Raw genomic sequence first — 16308 nt, 5'->3', positions numbered from 1 at the left:
ACCATTATATTACATTTTACACTGATTATTATTTTTACAGTAATAATAGAAAATTTTGTTGTAGCTTGTATACTGTCAAAACTCCGTAATTGTTATTAAAAAAAAATATTTTACTTGGTATAAATGAAATTGAAATTTGAATATATTTTTGTGACGGCTTATTCGGTGCTACAATTAACTGATTTAGGTACTCATGTCTTATTGATATTATATTGTTGCGTTACGTAATTTCTGACAAGGAGGGGTTCAATAGAACTCGCACACCAAAGTTGTATAAGTTTGGTCGAATCGAAGTAATTTTAGTTTAAACTTTATATTTATAACTTTGATTCGATAGAATTCAAAATTCATAATTAATCATAACAAAATTACAATCAACAAACACTTTATTATCATAGTGAAAACCAGAATGTCCCACAGCCATCTAGCTAAAAATAGGCAGTCATCATATAAATAAATTAAGAAAAAGACATTAGTGCATAAGTGTCACGTTCAGTAGGCCGTCCTCATCATTCATCAAATTTGGATGGACGGTTCCCACTTGCTGCTTGATACGACTTCTTCTTGTTTTTTTCTACTTTCCAACTTTAGTTTTACCGATCATAGTCGAATTTTGAATTTAAAGTTTAAGTGTTTGTATAGCACACTCAAGTTGAGGTAAAGGAAATGCTTAGTATGCATCTCTCACTTTATAGCATCTGGATAAAAGTTATTTGATTGATAACGTGAATTTGTAGACAATACTCTCGATATGACCATGCTAGCCACGAGATGGTTTCAAGATACTGAATTCAATAATCGTTATTGAGTTATTAATTTGAAACTTATAATATAATTATATTTCTTTTAACACTTTGGACAACACCTCAAAACTAGCTAGAGTAGTAATTTTTATTACTAATTTTAAAGCATTGCAAGTGTAAGAGTTGTTTGTCAAATTTCGTAGATTAATTTGATAAAATAAAAATAGTCAATGAAATATTTAATTTGATTTGGACTAAGGATTAGGAATAAATAAAATGATTTGTTGATGGGAATAAAAAAGGGGCCCAAATAGAATCTTAAGGTCATTAACGTTGAGCTGGCGCACTGTCATCCCATTGGGTGGTCCAAAATAGGCCGCCTCACCGCCCACTCTACCCCGGCCCCCACCATGCTGTTCCAATAATATATTTTAAATAAAGGAAAAAAGAGTCTGATATACCCCTCAACTTTGTCATTTAGAGCTGATAATACCCCTAAAGTGGCTCATATATACCTCTACTTGTAAACAAATGGCTTACATATACCCTTTTTCTCTAACGGAAATGAAAAATAATAATTTTTAATTTAAATTTTATTATTTTTTTCTAAAAAATATAATTTCGTATGAGTAAATTTAATTCTCGTCAAACATATTTTTTGTGACTTTTTTTTGTTTCAATGACTAATTTATAATTATTATTTTGATAATCAAATTTATTTATGTTTCACTAATATTCTTGTAAAACTTATTGTAGATGACCAAATTTTTTTTCGAATACAAAATTAAATTACAATACACACACAAAAATAGTTTGATTTTTTTTTCTTTAAACTAAGGAATGAAAGAAAAAAAATAAAATAAGAATAAGAAACTCAAATAATTATAATAAAAGAAGTCAAAAATAATTTATGTATGAAAAAAATTAAAATATACCTTGAACTTCTATAGAAGAATCATATATACCACTAAATAATTTTTTTATAAAAATTATAAGTAATAAATATAAATTTAAAACTAATTATTTAAAATTCCGTTAAATGAAGGGTATATGTGAGCCATTTTGTAACGGCAGGGGTATGTGTGAGCCGTTTGTATAACGGTAAGGGTATATATGAGCCACTTTTATAACGAGGGGTGTATCAGCTTCAAATGACAAAGTTGAGGGGTATATCAGACCCTTTTCCCTTAAATAAATTATGAGTTAATTAAATTATTTCTCAACTTTTTCCCAAATTATAAAAATAAAATTTTCATTGAAATATATGAATTTCGAATACGTGATCGTATAATGTATATCCGAATACATAGAGGAGAACTGAGAGGAGGAGAAGGATGTATCAAAAAAAGGGGAGTGATGCATGTGAAAAAGGGATTTTTTTTTTAAAAAAAAAAATAGAAAATTTTAGAAATTATGATAAAAATAAAATTTGTATTTAGATTTAAAAAATTCATAATATTTTCTGCAATGCCACACAGCAAAGGTGGTAAAGATTTTTATCATATTTATATTATTCTGTTATTATAAATTAAGAAGATGTGTAAATTGTTACCTATTTTTATCTGAAATCGTAAAATAGTATGAAAATCTAAATCTATTCGTAAGCAGTACTTTAATTTTTTTTGAACTTCGAATAAAATCAAATAAACAATAAAGAACTTTCACATATAGCAAATAAAAAATTCATATTTGTATGTTATAACAAAGTTTACATAATTGCGTTCCATAGCAAACATAGAAATTATATAATTCGCTATATCGTATACAGTTGAAGCAAATTGTATAAAATAAAGTTCGCTATACGTATACAGTTGAAGCAAATTGTATAAAATAAAGTGTATAAAATCAGAAAGAGAAAGACAATTGATCAGATAAACAACAAATAGTATGCGTCTACATAAATGAGATGTGATCTTGGTCTTCAAGCCTACATTATTAAGACGTTTCTATCATAAAATAATGATCAGCTGGTAGTTGTATGAAGTTAATGAGGAGGTATCATCGTTATTTCAATCAGAAATTTGATAAATTGTATATGATCTATGAGAAGCTTTTCGAATCTAAAAGTTAAAAGTTCATAAATTATTGTAACAATCTCAAAGTAAATTCATATATCACTCCACTAGATTGATTCACCTCTGTACCCAATAGGTATTCAAAATCAAAATATTTTAATTAAATATTCTTTTAAATACGGAGTAATTTTTATATTAATATTAAAGTTTATTTAATTGTTACTGTTTGTAACAAATTTTAAAGCGACAAAAATGAAATTACAATCTCAATAAAATAAGTAGAAACATCATTTTATTGATCAAGATGATTGCGAATACAATTTTGTTGATCCTTTTATTCTACTCTCCTAAAATTTATTCATGATTCGAGGGCGTATTTCTCGAACTAAGATGATTTATATTTGATCTATCTATATGAATAATCCATCAATTTGCGGATTATTCAACATCATGATCTATTTATGAAATTTTTGAGATGTCTTTTAAGGGAATTCAGTATCCTTTATAAAGGTGTAAACTAGGGTTTAAGATTGAATAGCCTCCAAGAATCCTAATTTGAGTTGAACACAATTTGTAGAGTGTCAACTCAAAGTGAATGCATTTTGTAGAGTCCCGCAAAATTTTAATGTCGTATTAATTAAAAGATCTTAATACTTAACTTTGTTCCATTTTACACTATATTCCTTTTTTCTTAAGTTCAATACATTCATCAACTTTTTTTTGGGAAAATGCATAAATACCTCTTCAACCTATGTCCAAAATTCATAGACACTTATATTATACTAAAGTCCTATTATCCCCCTGAACTTATTTTATAAATAATTTTCTACCCCTTTTCGGCCTACGTGGCACTAGCTTGAAAAAAAAAGTCAACCAGCATTGGGCCCACAAGATAGTGCCACGTAGGCCGAAAAGGGGTAGAAAAATATTAATAAAATAAGTTCAGGGGGGTAATAGGGCTTTAGTATAGTATAAGTGTGTCTCTGGGATTTCGGACATAGGTTGAGAGGGTACTTGTGCATTGATGTGTGTCAAGAACACTGATTGCAATAATATTTTTGATGTATTGTTGTTTATCAAGGTTTTTGTATGAAATATTAGTACTCCAAATCATGATTATTAAAACTTTTTAAAAAAATTTTTAAAAAAAATCAAAAGTGACATATTTTGTTGAAATGAAAATTTTATAATATTTTATTAATATAAGGTTCAATTTCACTTCCACATTCAGATATTGAAGACAAACAACATTAGTTATTTAGTGTTCAGATTTAGAGACCACATCTTAATATTCAGATGTGTATTCAGATTCATACCTCCTAATCTTAATAGAAACAAATGAGGCCTTGTTAAGCCTTAAATTTAAGGGCAAATGACAGAAATCACATATTTTAAGGCAAAATTATCATTTGTCCCTTATAAGTTTATAATTACAGAAATCCCTCAAAATCATAAAATAATATAAGTAGTGATACATTAATTTTATGTGCGAGATACATTAGTCGTTAAGATACATTACATTTGATACATGATACACTAATCTGATGTACATTTTATACATGATACACTAATCTGATGCGCGAGATACACTAATCTGATGCGCGAGATACATTAATTTCATACGCTGATACATTAATTTGATGCATGAAAATGAGGGATTTTGGGGATATGTAAAACTAATAGGGGATAATGGTAATAAGAGAACTTAAAGGTGTAATTTCTGTCATTTTTTCTAAATTTAATATCTCTTTGTTATTTATGATATATACCAAAAAGTGCTGTCTTATAAAATTGTAAAAGGACCCTTTTCATTTGGGCCTAACATTAAAGGGCTTTTATTTGGGCCTTCCAAAAAACAATTATTGGAATATAGGCGGGAAAGAGAGCCGTTGCCCCAAAATCATCAAATTCTGGCGCCAAAATCTAAAATTTTTATTAGATTTGATCTGCCCATTTTGCCCGAAATTCTACGGGTATCCCGAAAAAAAAAAAATAATAAAAAATCACTCAATATTCTTTATATTATATTATTGTTATTATATATTCTGTAGAATATAATTAGGTTTTTTTCCCACCGTCTTCTGTTTATTAAATCTGCCCTTTACTTTGCCGCCTTCTCTTCTTTTCCCCTTATTCAAAGTCTAACAAACAAACAAGAAAGGCCCTTTTAATTCATTCAAGTTTACAAAGTTCATATCTTTTTTCTAAACTAGACGAATTTTTTCAATGGGGTTTTCGAAGAAACATCAATTAGTGGATGGAAGCAAAGAAGAAAACAAAATGTGGGTAATTGCTGGAATAGCATTTAGGCCTAATAAACTGAAATCTATATCCACAAAGCCAAACAGAGGAGGAGAAGAAGAAGTAGAAGAAGAAGAGAGGTCAACAACTCCGACAACAAGAGATTCAAGGATACCGGAAAAGCTACCATGTCCACCGGCTCCGGCGAAACGCCGACCAGTATCAACATGTCATTATAATGGTGCTAGAGAGTTCTTTAATCCACCAGATCTTGAATCAGTATTTATTATTCGACATGTGTAGAGGGAAAATTATTAAACAAGAGTTAGCACAGGGCCAAAAAGAAAAAAAATAGAGTCCCCTTTTGCTCTTGTTCTGTTTTTTTTCTTCTTCTTCTTCTTAAGTTTTATTAGGTTTTTCAGATTTAGATAATGATAATGTAATATACAGAATAGTCAGTAGATTAAGCTAGTTTAGTTCAGTTTCTATCTATAAATCTATGAAAATTCTCAGTATTATCGTCTTCTATTTGCTCTGTTTTTTTCCTTCTTATTTGAGTTATTACTGTGTTTCTTTTGCTTTGGGAGAGCTGTATAATGAACAATATTACAAATAATCAAACATATATGATTTGTTTTAGACTATAAATTTAAATAATATCACATAAATTAGGATCGATAAGAGAAGATATGGTCTTAGTAGATTAGCTAGTGTGGTTCAATTTCTATGAATCTATAAAACTAAGAAAATTTTTAAGTATTTTACAGCCTTTTGTTTTGCTTCTACTTTGGCTCATTGTTTCTTTTCTTGGTTAATGGTTAATGTGACGTAAATCCTTGTCCAATTTTTCAGAAATCAATTTGATTAATCTTTAAAGTTAAATTAGATTATATTAGTTAAATATTTTAAGTAAAAAGATTAGATATTCAAAAGCTATACGAAAAGTATTTTAAATTATAATTTTTTAACATATCAATATGATAAAAGATAGATCATAAAATATCAATTAAAATTTTATAATTTAATTCTATGAAAAAAATTATAATAATTAAAAGTGAACTGAGATACACCGTAATATACAGAAAACTGCTAGTCGCTAGATGTGTTTTCTGCAAATTAGTTACTGTACTACACTCATTTTACTCAATGAAGCAAGAAAATCAGAGCTCTTTATGGTGTAATATTTTTCTATTTCTATGGTGTATATTTTTTTTAAAATTCGACTTTCGTATATATACACAAGAAATATTTTTAAATACCTTAATTTATAATAATTTTTTTTGTTAATAAATTTAAGTGAACTCCTCGATATCCTCTCGATCTCGCCCCTGCCCGTCAATGAATTTAAGTGAACCCCTCGATATCCTCTCGATCTCGCCCCTGCCCGTCGCGGCCCCCTACTGAACCTGAAACCTGTATTTGGCAAATCCAATTTCTCCTCACTGGTAATTAAAAGACAAAAAGATGGTACTGTTTGAGAATCCTATGTGGGGTTACTAAATTTTTTAGTACAAATTTCAATTCATTGCTTTTGATAGAGAAATTAAATTTTGCCTTTGGTTTGATTAATATTGCATTTCTAATATATATAATAATCTAAGGAGTCTTTAAGGATAAAATTTTGGGATACGTTATTAATTAATTCCAAATCATATTCCCTTTAATTTTTTATTTTTTTAAAAAACAAATTATCCATTCTACATTAAAAATTTGTTGGTCAAACTTATAATTTAGACTCATTTGATGTAAAATATATACTTTTTTTTAAAAAAAAAGATTTCATTCTAAAAATTTTTTAATATATTATCTAGGTTTAAATCTGGAAATTTTAATTTGACTACGAATATTCTCATAATAATTTTTCTAAGAAAAGATTCTTAATTTTTATTAAAATAGATAAAGTTTCGTAGGGATCAGCATAGTTTTGAAAATAAAAAAATATGAAAAATACAATCAACAAAGTTCCACTAATTAATTAATTAATTAAAAAAAGGTAGTTCCATCAATTAAAAGGCAACAAAATCCCACTAATTAAAATGGAGAATTGAATTCAACATATATTTCATTGGATTCTTTAAAGTTTATCTTTTTGGATAAAGGGAAATGCAATTTTTTCCCCCTATTGTTACCTTATCGGAAACAGCACATTGCAGATGCAGCCGTAAGATTCCACAGTTGATTTTTTTCACACACAAGTTAAAAGAAATCATAAATTAAAAAAATTATTTTATTTATAGTTTAAAAAATCTTAGAAATTCATAGACAAATTTGAATACTTCAAAAAAAAAGTACTAATTACAAGGATAATATAGGATAAATTTAATTAATATTTTCTTAATTTAGTAAGATAATCAACTAATATAACGCGAAGAAGATACTACAGTTATCTTAATCTTCTTAATTAATACTCCATACCGATTCATTTTTGAGTTTTACAATGTTCATATTAAGTTATAAGAAATTATATTAAATAAAATAAATCATGTTGAATATAAAACATCAAAAATAATCTTTTTTTTTCCTTAATGTGCTAAAAGTAACAAATATAAGTGATAATATAGTTTAGTACAATAAACAAGTGGAAGTGAGTGAAAAAAGTTATATACATCTTTTTAAATTTTCTTTTACTATAATTAATATTTATATTAAAGCTTGTAAAATTTGAATTTGACTGATAAAGCACATATTAAAGGTATCAAAAAAGGTTATTATCAAAATAAAAAACTTTATAATAAAAATGACTATATATCCAACTAAAATCAAATTCAAAATTACTAATTATTTATAATAATAGAGTATTTCGATGAACTACTCCGCCTTAAAGGTAAATTACAAAGTTACTTTTACTATTTTCATTGAGTGAAGTGATAGTAACAAAATGAGATGAGTGATTCATACGAATACTCCTATAATTAAATCAACTTATTATGGTTCGTAGTTTGTACAATAAATGCTCTATTATTGTGTTTAGACATATTTAATACTAAGGTTTCTATCTCACTCCAATAATGCCTATACGTACTCCAAACACTTATCTCTCATGGTCCAATATCTTCTACTCCTTGCATCATAATTTATTTATCGAGATACGAAGTTCAAAAAATAAAGTAAAATTAAATTTATGATTCTAAATTTAGAATACGTGTAAGTGTATTAAAATAATTTTTAATTTTATAACTTTAAACAAATGATATGAAACATTAAACTTTAAAATGTTAGTTCGATTAGAAAGGACGTATTTTTGAATTGAGAGAGAGAGTTGAGTGTGTTCGGCTTATGTGAGTCAAAATTTGATATACGGTTTTTTAATTTTAAACTTATTTTTATTAGCCTTTTAGATTCCGAACTTTTCTTAAAAAATATAGTTAACTGAGTAAATTTTAAAGAACTATACGTATATACTTAGTGAGTATCCTCGAAGTAAGGAACATCATATCATATAATCCTATAACCTATGGAGAAAATGATGTAATTTGGTTTGGATTATAACTACTATTAAGGGGTCGATTTATTCAAAATTCAAAGAGTTTATATATTTAAAATTGAAAGTGAAACCTCTTCTAATAAAAAGAAATCAATCTGTATTCTCTTGTAATAAATAAATGTAAACGTACGTTCTAGAAACTGTTAACTTACTGTATATTTGTAGATTTAGTTCTGTTCTTTTATTTTCTTATTAGTACTCTAGCATGCATACTGTATTAGGTATTAAAAATTAATGAGTTCAAGTAAGATTTTCAGAGAGACAGTTCTAACAAGTACATTAATTAATTAATGAGCATATATATATTTATATTGGATAAAGGAGAAGAGGAATCCAATGAAATTTATGCATGGAAAAATGTGAAAGAAATAATAGAAAAACATGGCCCCTACAAGGAATCCTATGAAAATTAGTTAGATTCATATCCTTTGATTTTGAATACATGAATCATACTCCCTCCGTCACATATTATAAGTCACTTTTTTTTATTTATAGTTATATTAAGAAGTAACGTAATTTTATTTTTATATTAATTGTAAATTTTTAAGGTTAGTCAAAGTAAGTATATTTTAAAAATAATTAATTAATTAATCTGTTTGCAATAAATTTTAAATATAAAATAAAATATGAAGAAACATAATTTTATTGATTAAGATAGCGGATACAATTTTGTTGATCCCTTGATTCTATTCTCCTAGGATTTATCCATGATCCGAGGGTCATTAGTGGCGTATTTCTCGAACTAGGATGATTTAGATTTTGACCTCTCTATATGAATAATCCATCAATTTGTGAAGTATTCGAGATCTTGATCTCTTTATAAATTTTTCGAGATGCCTTTTAAGAGAATGTAGTACCTTTTATATAGGCATAAATTAGGATTTAAGGTTGAATAGCCTCCAAGAATACTAATTTGAGTTGACCACAATTTGTAGAGTCCAACTCAAATTGAATACATCTTGTAGAGTTTCAAAAAATTTCAATGTCTACAAATCAATAAGGATGTAATGGGCAAAATATGATATTTATACATAAATTTTATAAAATGACATACATTGAGGTCTAACTATTTTCAAAAAGTGAAAATTAGACAAATTACATAGTCTAAAATAAAAATTACTTTTTGTGAAGAAATTTCAAACTCAAATTCTTTATTAAAAAATTGAAATAATGAATAATGTTAAACAAACACTTCATTTATTTTGTCCTGCCCGAACTGCCCGGTTGATAATTAGACTGGCGGGAACCTTAAAAGGAATATTTTGAACTCGCGCCTACAATGAGCCCGCAAAAGGCGGTGCTACACTACAACTCTATTATTTTTCCTTTTAAGATATATATATATATTTTTATAATAATAATTTATGTGATATCGCTCGACTTAAAAATAAAATAGACAGATTTGGGTCAAGTTAAATTAATAAGCGAAATTATAAACAAATCATATTTCATATTTGTATGAATTAATTTTGTCACCCATAAAGCCTAAGCAACATTCTTTCTTTTTAATTTTAATGATCAGTAAAAAATACAGAGACAAGTCCACAATTCTGCTACACCTGTAGGCAATTTCCAAAAAGGATCATACAACAAGTATATATTAAGGAACCGATGAAATAATTCCTCATACAATAGATACATATTATGATCATTGGAGCAACTGAAAAATGATAAAAAGTATATATACACTTTTTTTCTTAACTCAATCACACCCACAGATAACTAATATTAGAAGACATCCAGATTACGTTGCTTGGATTCATAAAAAATGCGGCCAGTTGCATGTCAAAGAGTGTATTTTTTGAAGGATCAGACATTTGGAGAGGCCGAGCATCTTAGCAATTTTACGAAAATAATTTTTACTGGGTGCTACCTTGTTCTAATAGGCAATGTCTCAAACTCTGGCATTCCAACTTCAGGAGTACCTCGAAATCCTGCTTGCTTTAGCATATGATTTATATCAACAAAATCATAAAATTTTACCATAGAAGATTGAATTGACCAACACTATCGGAATAGAGGTTCTTAGCTCACCAATAGGGAGTGTCGTCTAGATCCTGCATCAGTATTTAGCAATTCATCAGATGAAAAACAGGTAAATTAAGTTTAAATGTCATTTTTGGCTTAACAATTTAATAAAACTCTTCATAAGCATTCACTCGCATCAAAGCATGATCCTTTGTGAGGAAGCCATCTTGACTTTTGCTGAAATGAAGTCTTCCTTGTAGATGTTGCTGAGATCATCACATAATCCTACAAATTTACAACAGCTGAGTTAGCTAGTAGTGTCAAACCTCTCTATAGCGACATTTCACTATAATAAACATGTTTTCTTGTGGAACAGATCTTTCTTGATATGTTATATTATGTGTTCTCTAATAACCACATATTTGCTATAGTAGCCAAAACATACTGGAACAAAGGACGCCGTTATAGAGAGGTTTGACTGTATTAGACTAAAAAAAAGAAAGTTTTGTTAGATGCACCCAACAGTTATAGTAAAGGCTCGAATAACATACCACATTTTCTATGTCTCTTGTTTTGTTTCCGTGTGACCAAAGAGACATGATCCTTCTTTTCCTGGCATTGCAATTCACTGGTATCTTTTCTACATGCATCTCTAGTTACCTTTCTGTATGATCAAAGAGGAAAGAATGTGTCCTCGAGAGGCTTCCATCTCGCAGTTTCCATGATCTGTTCCTCCATATTTCTATCACATCATTACGGTGGTCTGGTCATAAGGGAACACTCTCATGGACAGGATCGCGCATGATTTCAATTTCTGGAATATCTTGAGGAATGTCATCACGAACAGTTCCTTGATTTAGTGCTGTGTGATTCTTAGGGGAAGAAGTTTGACATTGAGTAAAAAAGACACATTCAAATCTTGGAAATAATTAGAAAAAAAATCTACATCTACAGTCAATTAGATTATTACTCTGTCTCCACAGGCATGGAGCCTAATTCAGAAACTTCACCCAATTTTGACAAACTCTTCCGTATGTCCTGTAAAAACGAACTCAAAATGTTGTTATAGTATACGTGAATAAATCTAGAATTCCCTGCAAATATAAAGCAAAAGATGAACCTGATCCACCTCTCATCAATCAAAATAGCTACATACTGATCTTCACGCGTTAGTATTTGATCTAGCTACATGAAAAAAGTATCATTACTAATGAAAATGAAACAGAAAAAGGTATTATAACAGGAAATTAAGTGAAAAACTGAATAGTAGTACATACCTAACCTTCCAAAGTTATCTCTTTGCGACTTTTAATATGAGTATCCTCAAACCTGGAAATCAAAATGCACATATGACTACATACAGACTCTAGATGACAACTAAAACAATCTTACGCAAGATCAGCTATTCAGGTCAAGATCAAAGGCATCAAGTTCAAATGTTTCTGGCAAAGTGATGGAATAGTATGATGCATGAGACACCTTCTGAAAGATTGACATTTGTAAACGAAAATGCCTCTCCTATTCCTGCTTCTAGCTTTCTTCAGTCTAAGTATGAACTTTCTTTGAGTATATCCGAACTGTGAAGTTCCTTGATCTTCACCATATGAGAACCTTCAAGGTAATGAGAGAAGAAGAGAACAGAATGAAATAAAATGTTTGAGTATTATTCAGCATAATCTCACAGTGTAACTAACTGACAGTTCTAACAGAATACAATTAGCTAAACATACTAATTACTGAAAATATCTTCTATTCAACATCCTCCCTCAAACTGATGATTTGAATACATCCTTCAAACTCAGTTTGGTCATTAAGTGTTTATGTTGTTGCCTGCCAAGACTCTTGGTTAATAGATCAGCCTGCTGCTCCTTAGTGGAAACATAACGAGTCTTGATGATACCTTGTATAATCTTGTCTCGCACAAAATGACATTCAATGTAAATGTGCTTAGTTCTTTCATGAAAGATGGGATTGGCTGCAATGTGAATAGCAGCTTTGCTGTCGCAATAAAGGTGTATGGGAACCTCAACACTGATCCTCAGCTCCTTATACAAACCAATCAACCAGTTCACCACGGCCATACTTCTAAACTCTGCTTCAGCAGAGCTTCTAGCTTCTGTTTCCTTTTTTTTTTTGACTTCCAGGACATTACAGCATTGCCAAACTTTACCGAGTACCCTGTGACTGACCTCCTAGTCTGCAAGCAACCACCCCAGTCAGAGTCACAATATGCCTCAAACTTTCCTGAGCTGTCAGAGGGTAAGAAGACCAAAACCTGGTGCATTCTTTATATATTTCACTACTCTTAAGGTAGCATTCATGTGAGATTGTTTGGGACTATGCATGAATTGACTTAGCACTTGCACTACATATGCAATGTCAATTCTAGTCATAGTGAGATATAACAATCATCCTACTAGCCATTGATATTGAGTAGGATCAGCAAGTAGTGTATCTTCATCCTTAGAACCTGCTTCCTTATTAGTTATAAAACCATCATAGTCGACTGATGTAAGCTTCAGAATGGTTAATGAGATGAATGGACTCCTTATAAGGCTTGGGCAATCCTCCTCCCTTTGAGCTAACTTTTGGGGTGTGAGTGCAATGGGAACTGTTTGAAAAATGATGAACTCTATACAAGTAAATAATTTTAACCAATATGCATTAGTATTATCGATCAAACACTTGAATAAGAACTACCTACAATAAGCATATCAAATCTATTTATGTTATGCATGTATTAATTTCCGCATAACTTAAAAATAAAATTAAAGAGAAGGAACCAATATGTTAATGGAAGAATAATGATATCTCTTTGATACTTAATGGAACACACAAGTAAAGTGCAAACTACTTAAATTCAACTGCACTACTACTGCATCCTAATACTTGTGATTCCATAAACAGCAAAATAAGCAAGCATCTTAGTTGTGATGTTCTGTACAACAGTTTCATTTATTTAATTTTTTTTGGCAGGGGAGACATGATTCCTCTCTGCTAACAATGTGATAAATATATACAAACAAGTAATCAGCATTTGTTATGAACAATAAAAACCTTATTATTATCAACCAACAACTTCAATGAATTTATTTGATGCCCATCTCTTAGCCACATCAGAAACCTTATTTTCCTCAACCTGTAACAGTCTCAACTTTGGTGAATTCAACACAAATAACTCAACACCCTGTGCCTCAATCCCACAACAATACATTGCATCAACACTCTGTAATTTCTTGCAACACTTAGCCAATGAAACCATAGATAAATTTGTCAATTTTTTGCAACCCCTTACCTTCAATTCATTCAAATTGTTGCAGGATACTAGCATCGATATAAGTTCTTTATCAAGTAACATGTCATTAAAAGACAAGTCCAATTTCCTTAATCTTTTCAAATCTTGTCCTAATGTAGTCAACAAACCTGATTCTCTTTCCACTACATCACAATTTATCAAAGCCAATTCTTCAAGCCCATCAGCCATAGCATTTCCAAGAATCTTTAGCCCCTCACCAGTAACAAGACAGCAACTTTGTAACCTTAAACTCCTCAAACTCCCTAAATTTTCAGCAGCAGCTTTCAAGTGATTGTTATCAAGATCAAGAGGCAACCTTAAATCAAGATTCTGCAAATTACCACATTTGCTTTGGGTCAAGAAATGAAATAACCCGTCTTTACTACCACCATCATAGAGCAACAAAGAATTCAACATAGCACAATTTTCACCCAATTTCAACAAAACCCCATCAGCAATTGTCCTACAAGTTCTCAATTCCAATTCTTGAAGACCCTCTAAACACTGAAGAAATGTTAAAAAAGAACCTTGATCACCAACCCCTTCACAGCTTATCAGCTTCAAAGTTGTTATCTTTTTGCAATTCCTCCATAAAAAACCAACCCCCTTATCCCCTGATTTAATTCCAGTCAACAAAAGACTCTCCAAATTCAACTCACAAGAACCATAAAACTCACCATAATCAAATTCCCCTGAATTTCCAGCTGAGTAAATAGAGAGTTCTTTAAGACTGCCAAAAGGGGTTACCCAGAGAAAAGAAAGGGGTCTAAAAAGAGTTAGAGCAAGAGAAACAAGATTAGGGCAAGAAACAGAAAGAGAAAACAGAGATAAAGTAGAAACAGAGCCATTCAAGAATCGGAGATGTCGTAGATTAGGGCAAGAAGAAGCAACGGAATTAAGCAATTGATCAGAGGAATCTAGTGTATGTGTAATGGTAACAGAAAGAGTAGATAAAAAAGGATGAAAACAGAGAAAAGATGAGAAAAGAGGGATTAAAGGGGTTTCAATAAAACAGATAGAAAGAGAAGTAGTTGAAGAACGAAGAAGATGAAGCCACCGCTTACACACTAAAGAAACAGAGGCGGCAGACGGCGGAGGAAGGCGGCGGAATATTTCTTGGAGAAGTTCATCACAGAGTATAGAATCCATACTCAACACAAATAAATTTTTAGAGAGAGAGAGAGAGTTGTATTATAGGTGTCCTTATTTACCTACCACTCATTCATTTTTTTGTTTTGTGGACTTAAAGAAACAGAGCAGTTAGCTGAAGTGGAACACACGGCACAATGCCTTGCTTATTACAGTTAAGCAATGCCCAGATTTTCAATATCTTATGCCGCCTGTCACTCATTTTAGCGGGATAAAGTATGTTAATTTAAAAGTGGATAAATAAATATTTTATATTTTACTCTTTTAATTTACGTAATATTAGTTTGAAAAAATGTAAACATGCGCTGAATTTATAAGATAGTGTCACCTAGATTGAAAAAGGGTGAAAGGGCAAAAAATAATTTATAAAATAAATTTAGGGGTAATAGGACCTTAGTATAGTATAAACATGTCTCTAACATTTTGAACATTGATTGGGAATACTTGTGCATTTTCTCTAAATTTATCAAATTTTAAAAATAATTTTTATATTTTATATATCATTCATGGAATATAATAAATTAATATTTTAAAAAATAACCATGGTTAGTAATAAAAGCGAATCAATTCATAAATTAGTAATTTATATTGTTGATTATATAAATTATTGTAGTTAGTGAGGGATTTGATTTCCAACTTATAACTCCTCTCCATGTCCTTAACAAAAAAAATTATCACTTGATTTTTCAAACTCAATAAATTAAAATTAATATATATTTTTGGCATAATGCATAAATATATCATTTAACTTGTCTATGGTTAATATGTATATAAGGACTCTGAGTTTGTGTGTGCATAAGTAGATACGTCAACTTATTTAAACTTGAATATAAATAGATACATACATAATACATGTCAATTCATATTATACGTGATGTATTATGTGTACCATGTTACATAAAACACGTATATTTATTTATTTATTTAATTTTATATAAATTTAAATATCTGTTTATATACCTATAAAATTATGTTAATCAATACTAAATTAAAATATATATTATATTTTATTTTATAGTCCACGACTAAAAATGGATGTGAGGAGTCAATAGCACTCGAACAAATATAGAAATGGACAATGTGCTAAGGCCTAAGCAACTACTATTATTTTGTTTGTATCGAATTTTGTATGATTTATACAAATTGCCCCTCACGTTTGGTACCTTGGATCGTTTCTTGACCCTTCGTTTTATTTGCATCGCTCGAACTATAAATCTGAAAAAATGATTTTTTAAAAAAAATTAAATAATTTTGTTAAGTGTAATTCTTTTTTCTTTTTTTTTCAAGTTAAATTAGTTTTTAATTGGAGTAATATTCTTTTAAACTTTATATAAAGAAAAGGAAAAAAGAGTAGTGAGACTTGTTGGGTTTTAAAAGTGTGAATAGAAAATGAACGGTTGTAACCTTTATGAT

The 16308-nt window shown here is 29.6% G+C and overlaps 2 protein-coding genes across 17 annotated transcripts; one reads left to right on the top strand and one right to left on the bottom strand.

Annotated features, from left to right (window-relative positions):
• Positions 1-4825: 4825 nt before the first annotated feature.
• On the top strand, positions 4826-5527 carry LOC107010295 (cyclin-dependent protein kinase inhibitor SMR6-like). Its single transcript, XM_015209568.2, has one exon. It carries the CDS (start codon positions 4985-4987, stop codon positions 5300-5302), a length of 318 nt encoding a protein of 105 aa, XP_015065054.1. The 5' UTR covers positions 4826-4984; the 3' UTR covers positions 5303-5527.
• A 4525-nt stretch (positions 5528-10052) lies between these two features.
• On the bottom strand, positions 10053-15045 carry LOC107010292 (F-box/LRR-repeat protein 4). Of its 16 annotated transcripts, none has more exons than XM_027914350.1 (5): positions 11729-15045; positions 11572-11636; positions 11422-11489; positions 11003-11323; positions 10053-10736 (listed from the first exon to the last, which is right to left on the bottom strand). In XM_027914350.1, exon 1 carries the CDS (start codon positions 14893-14895, stop codon positions 13519-13521), a length of 1377 nt encoding a protein of 458 aa, XP_027770151.1. In that variant the 5' UTR covers positions 14896-15045; the 3' UTR covers positions 10053-10736; positions 11003-11323; positions 11422-11489; positions 11572-11636; positions 11729-13518. The 16 variants fall into 16 exon arrangements, with proteins under 16 accessions (XP_027770151.1, XP_027770155.1, XP_027770153.1 ...); XM_027914354.1 differs by having other exon boundaries at positions 11572-11632; XM_027914352.1 differs by having other exon boundaries at positions 11003-11489; positions 11729-11780; positions 11931-15045.
• Between the last annotated feature and the right edge of the window lie 1263 nt (positions 15046-16308).

This window comes from Solanum pennellii, chromosome 2, assembly GCF_001406875.1.
Source record: "Solanum pennellii chromosome 2, SPENNV200".
NCBI lineage: Eukaryota > Viridiplantae > Streptophyta > Magnoliopsida > Solanales > Solanaceae > Solanum > Solanum pennellii.
This window is presented reverse-complemented; position numbering and strand designations above follow the sequence as displayed.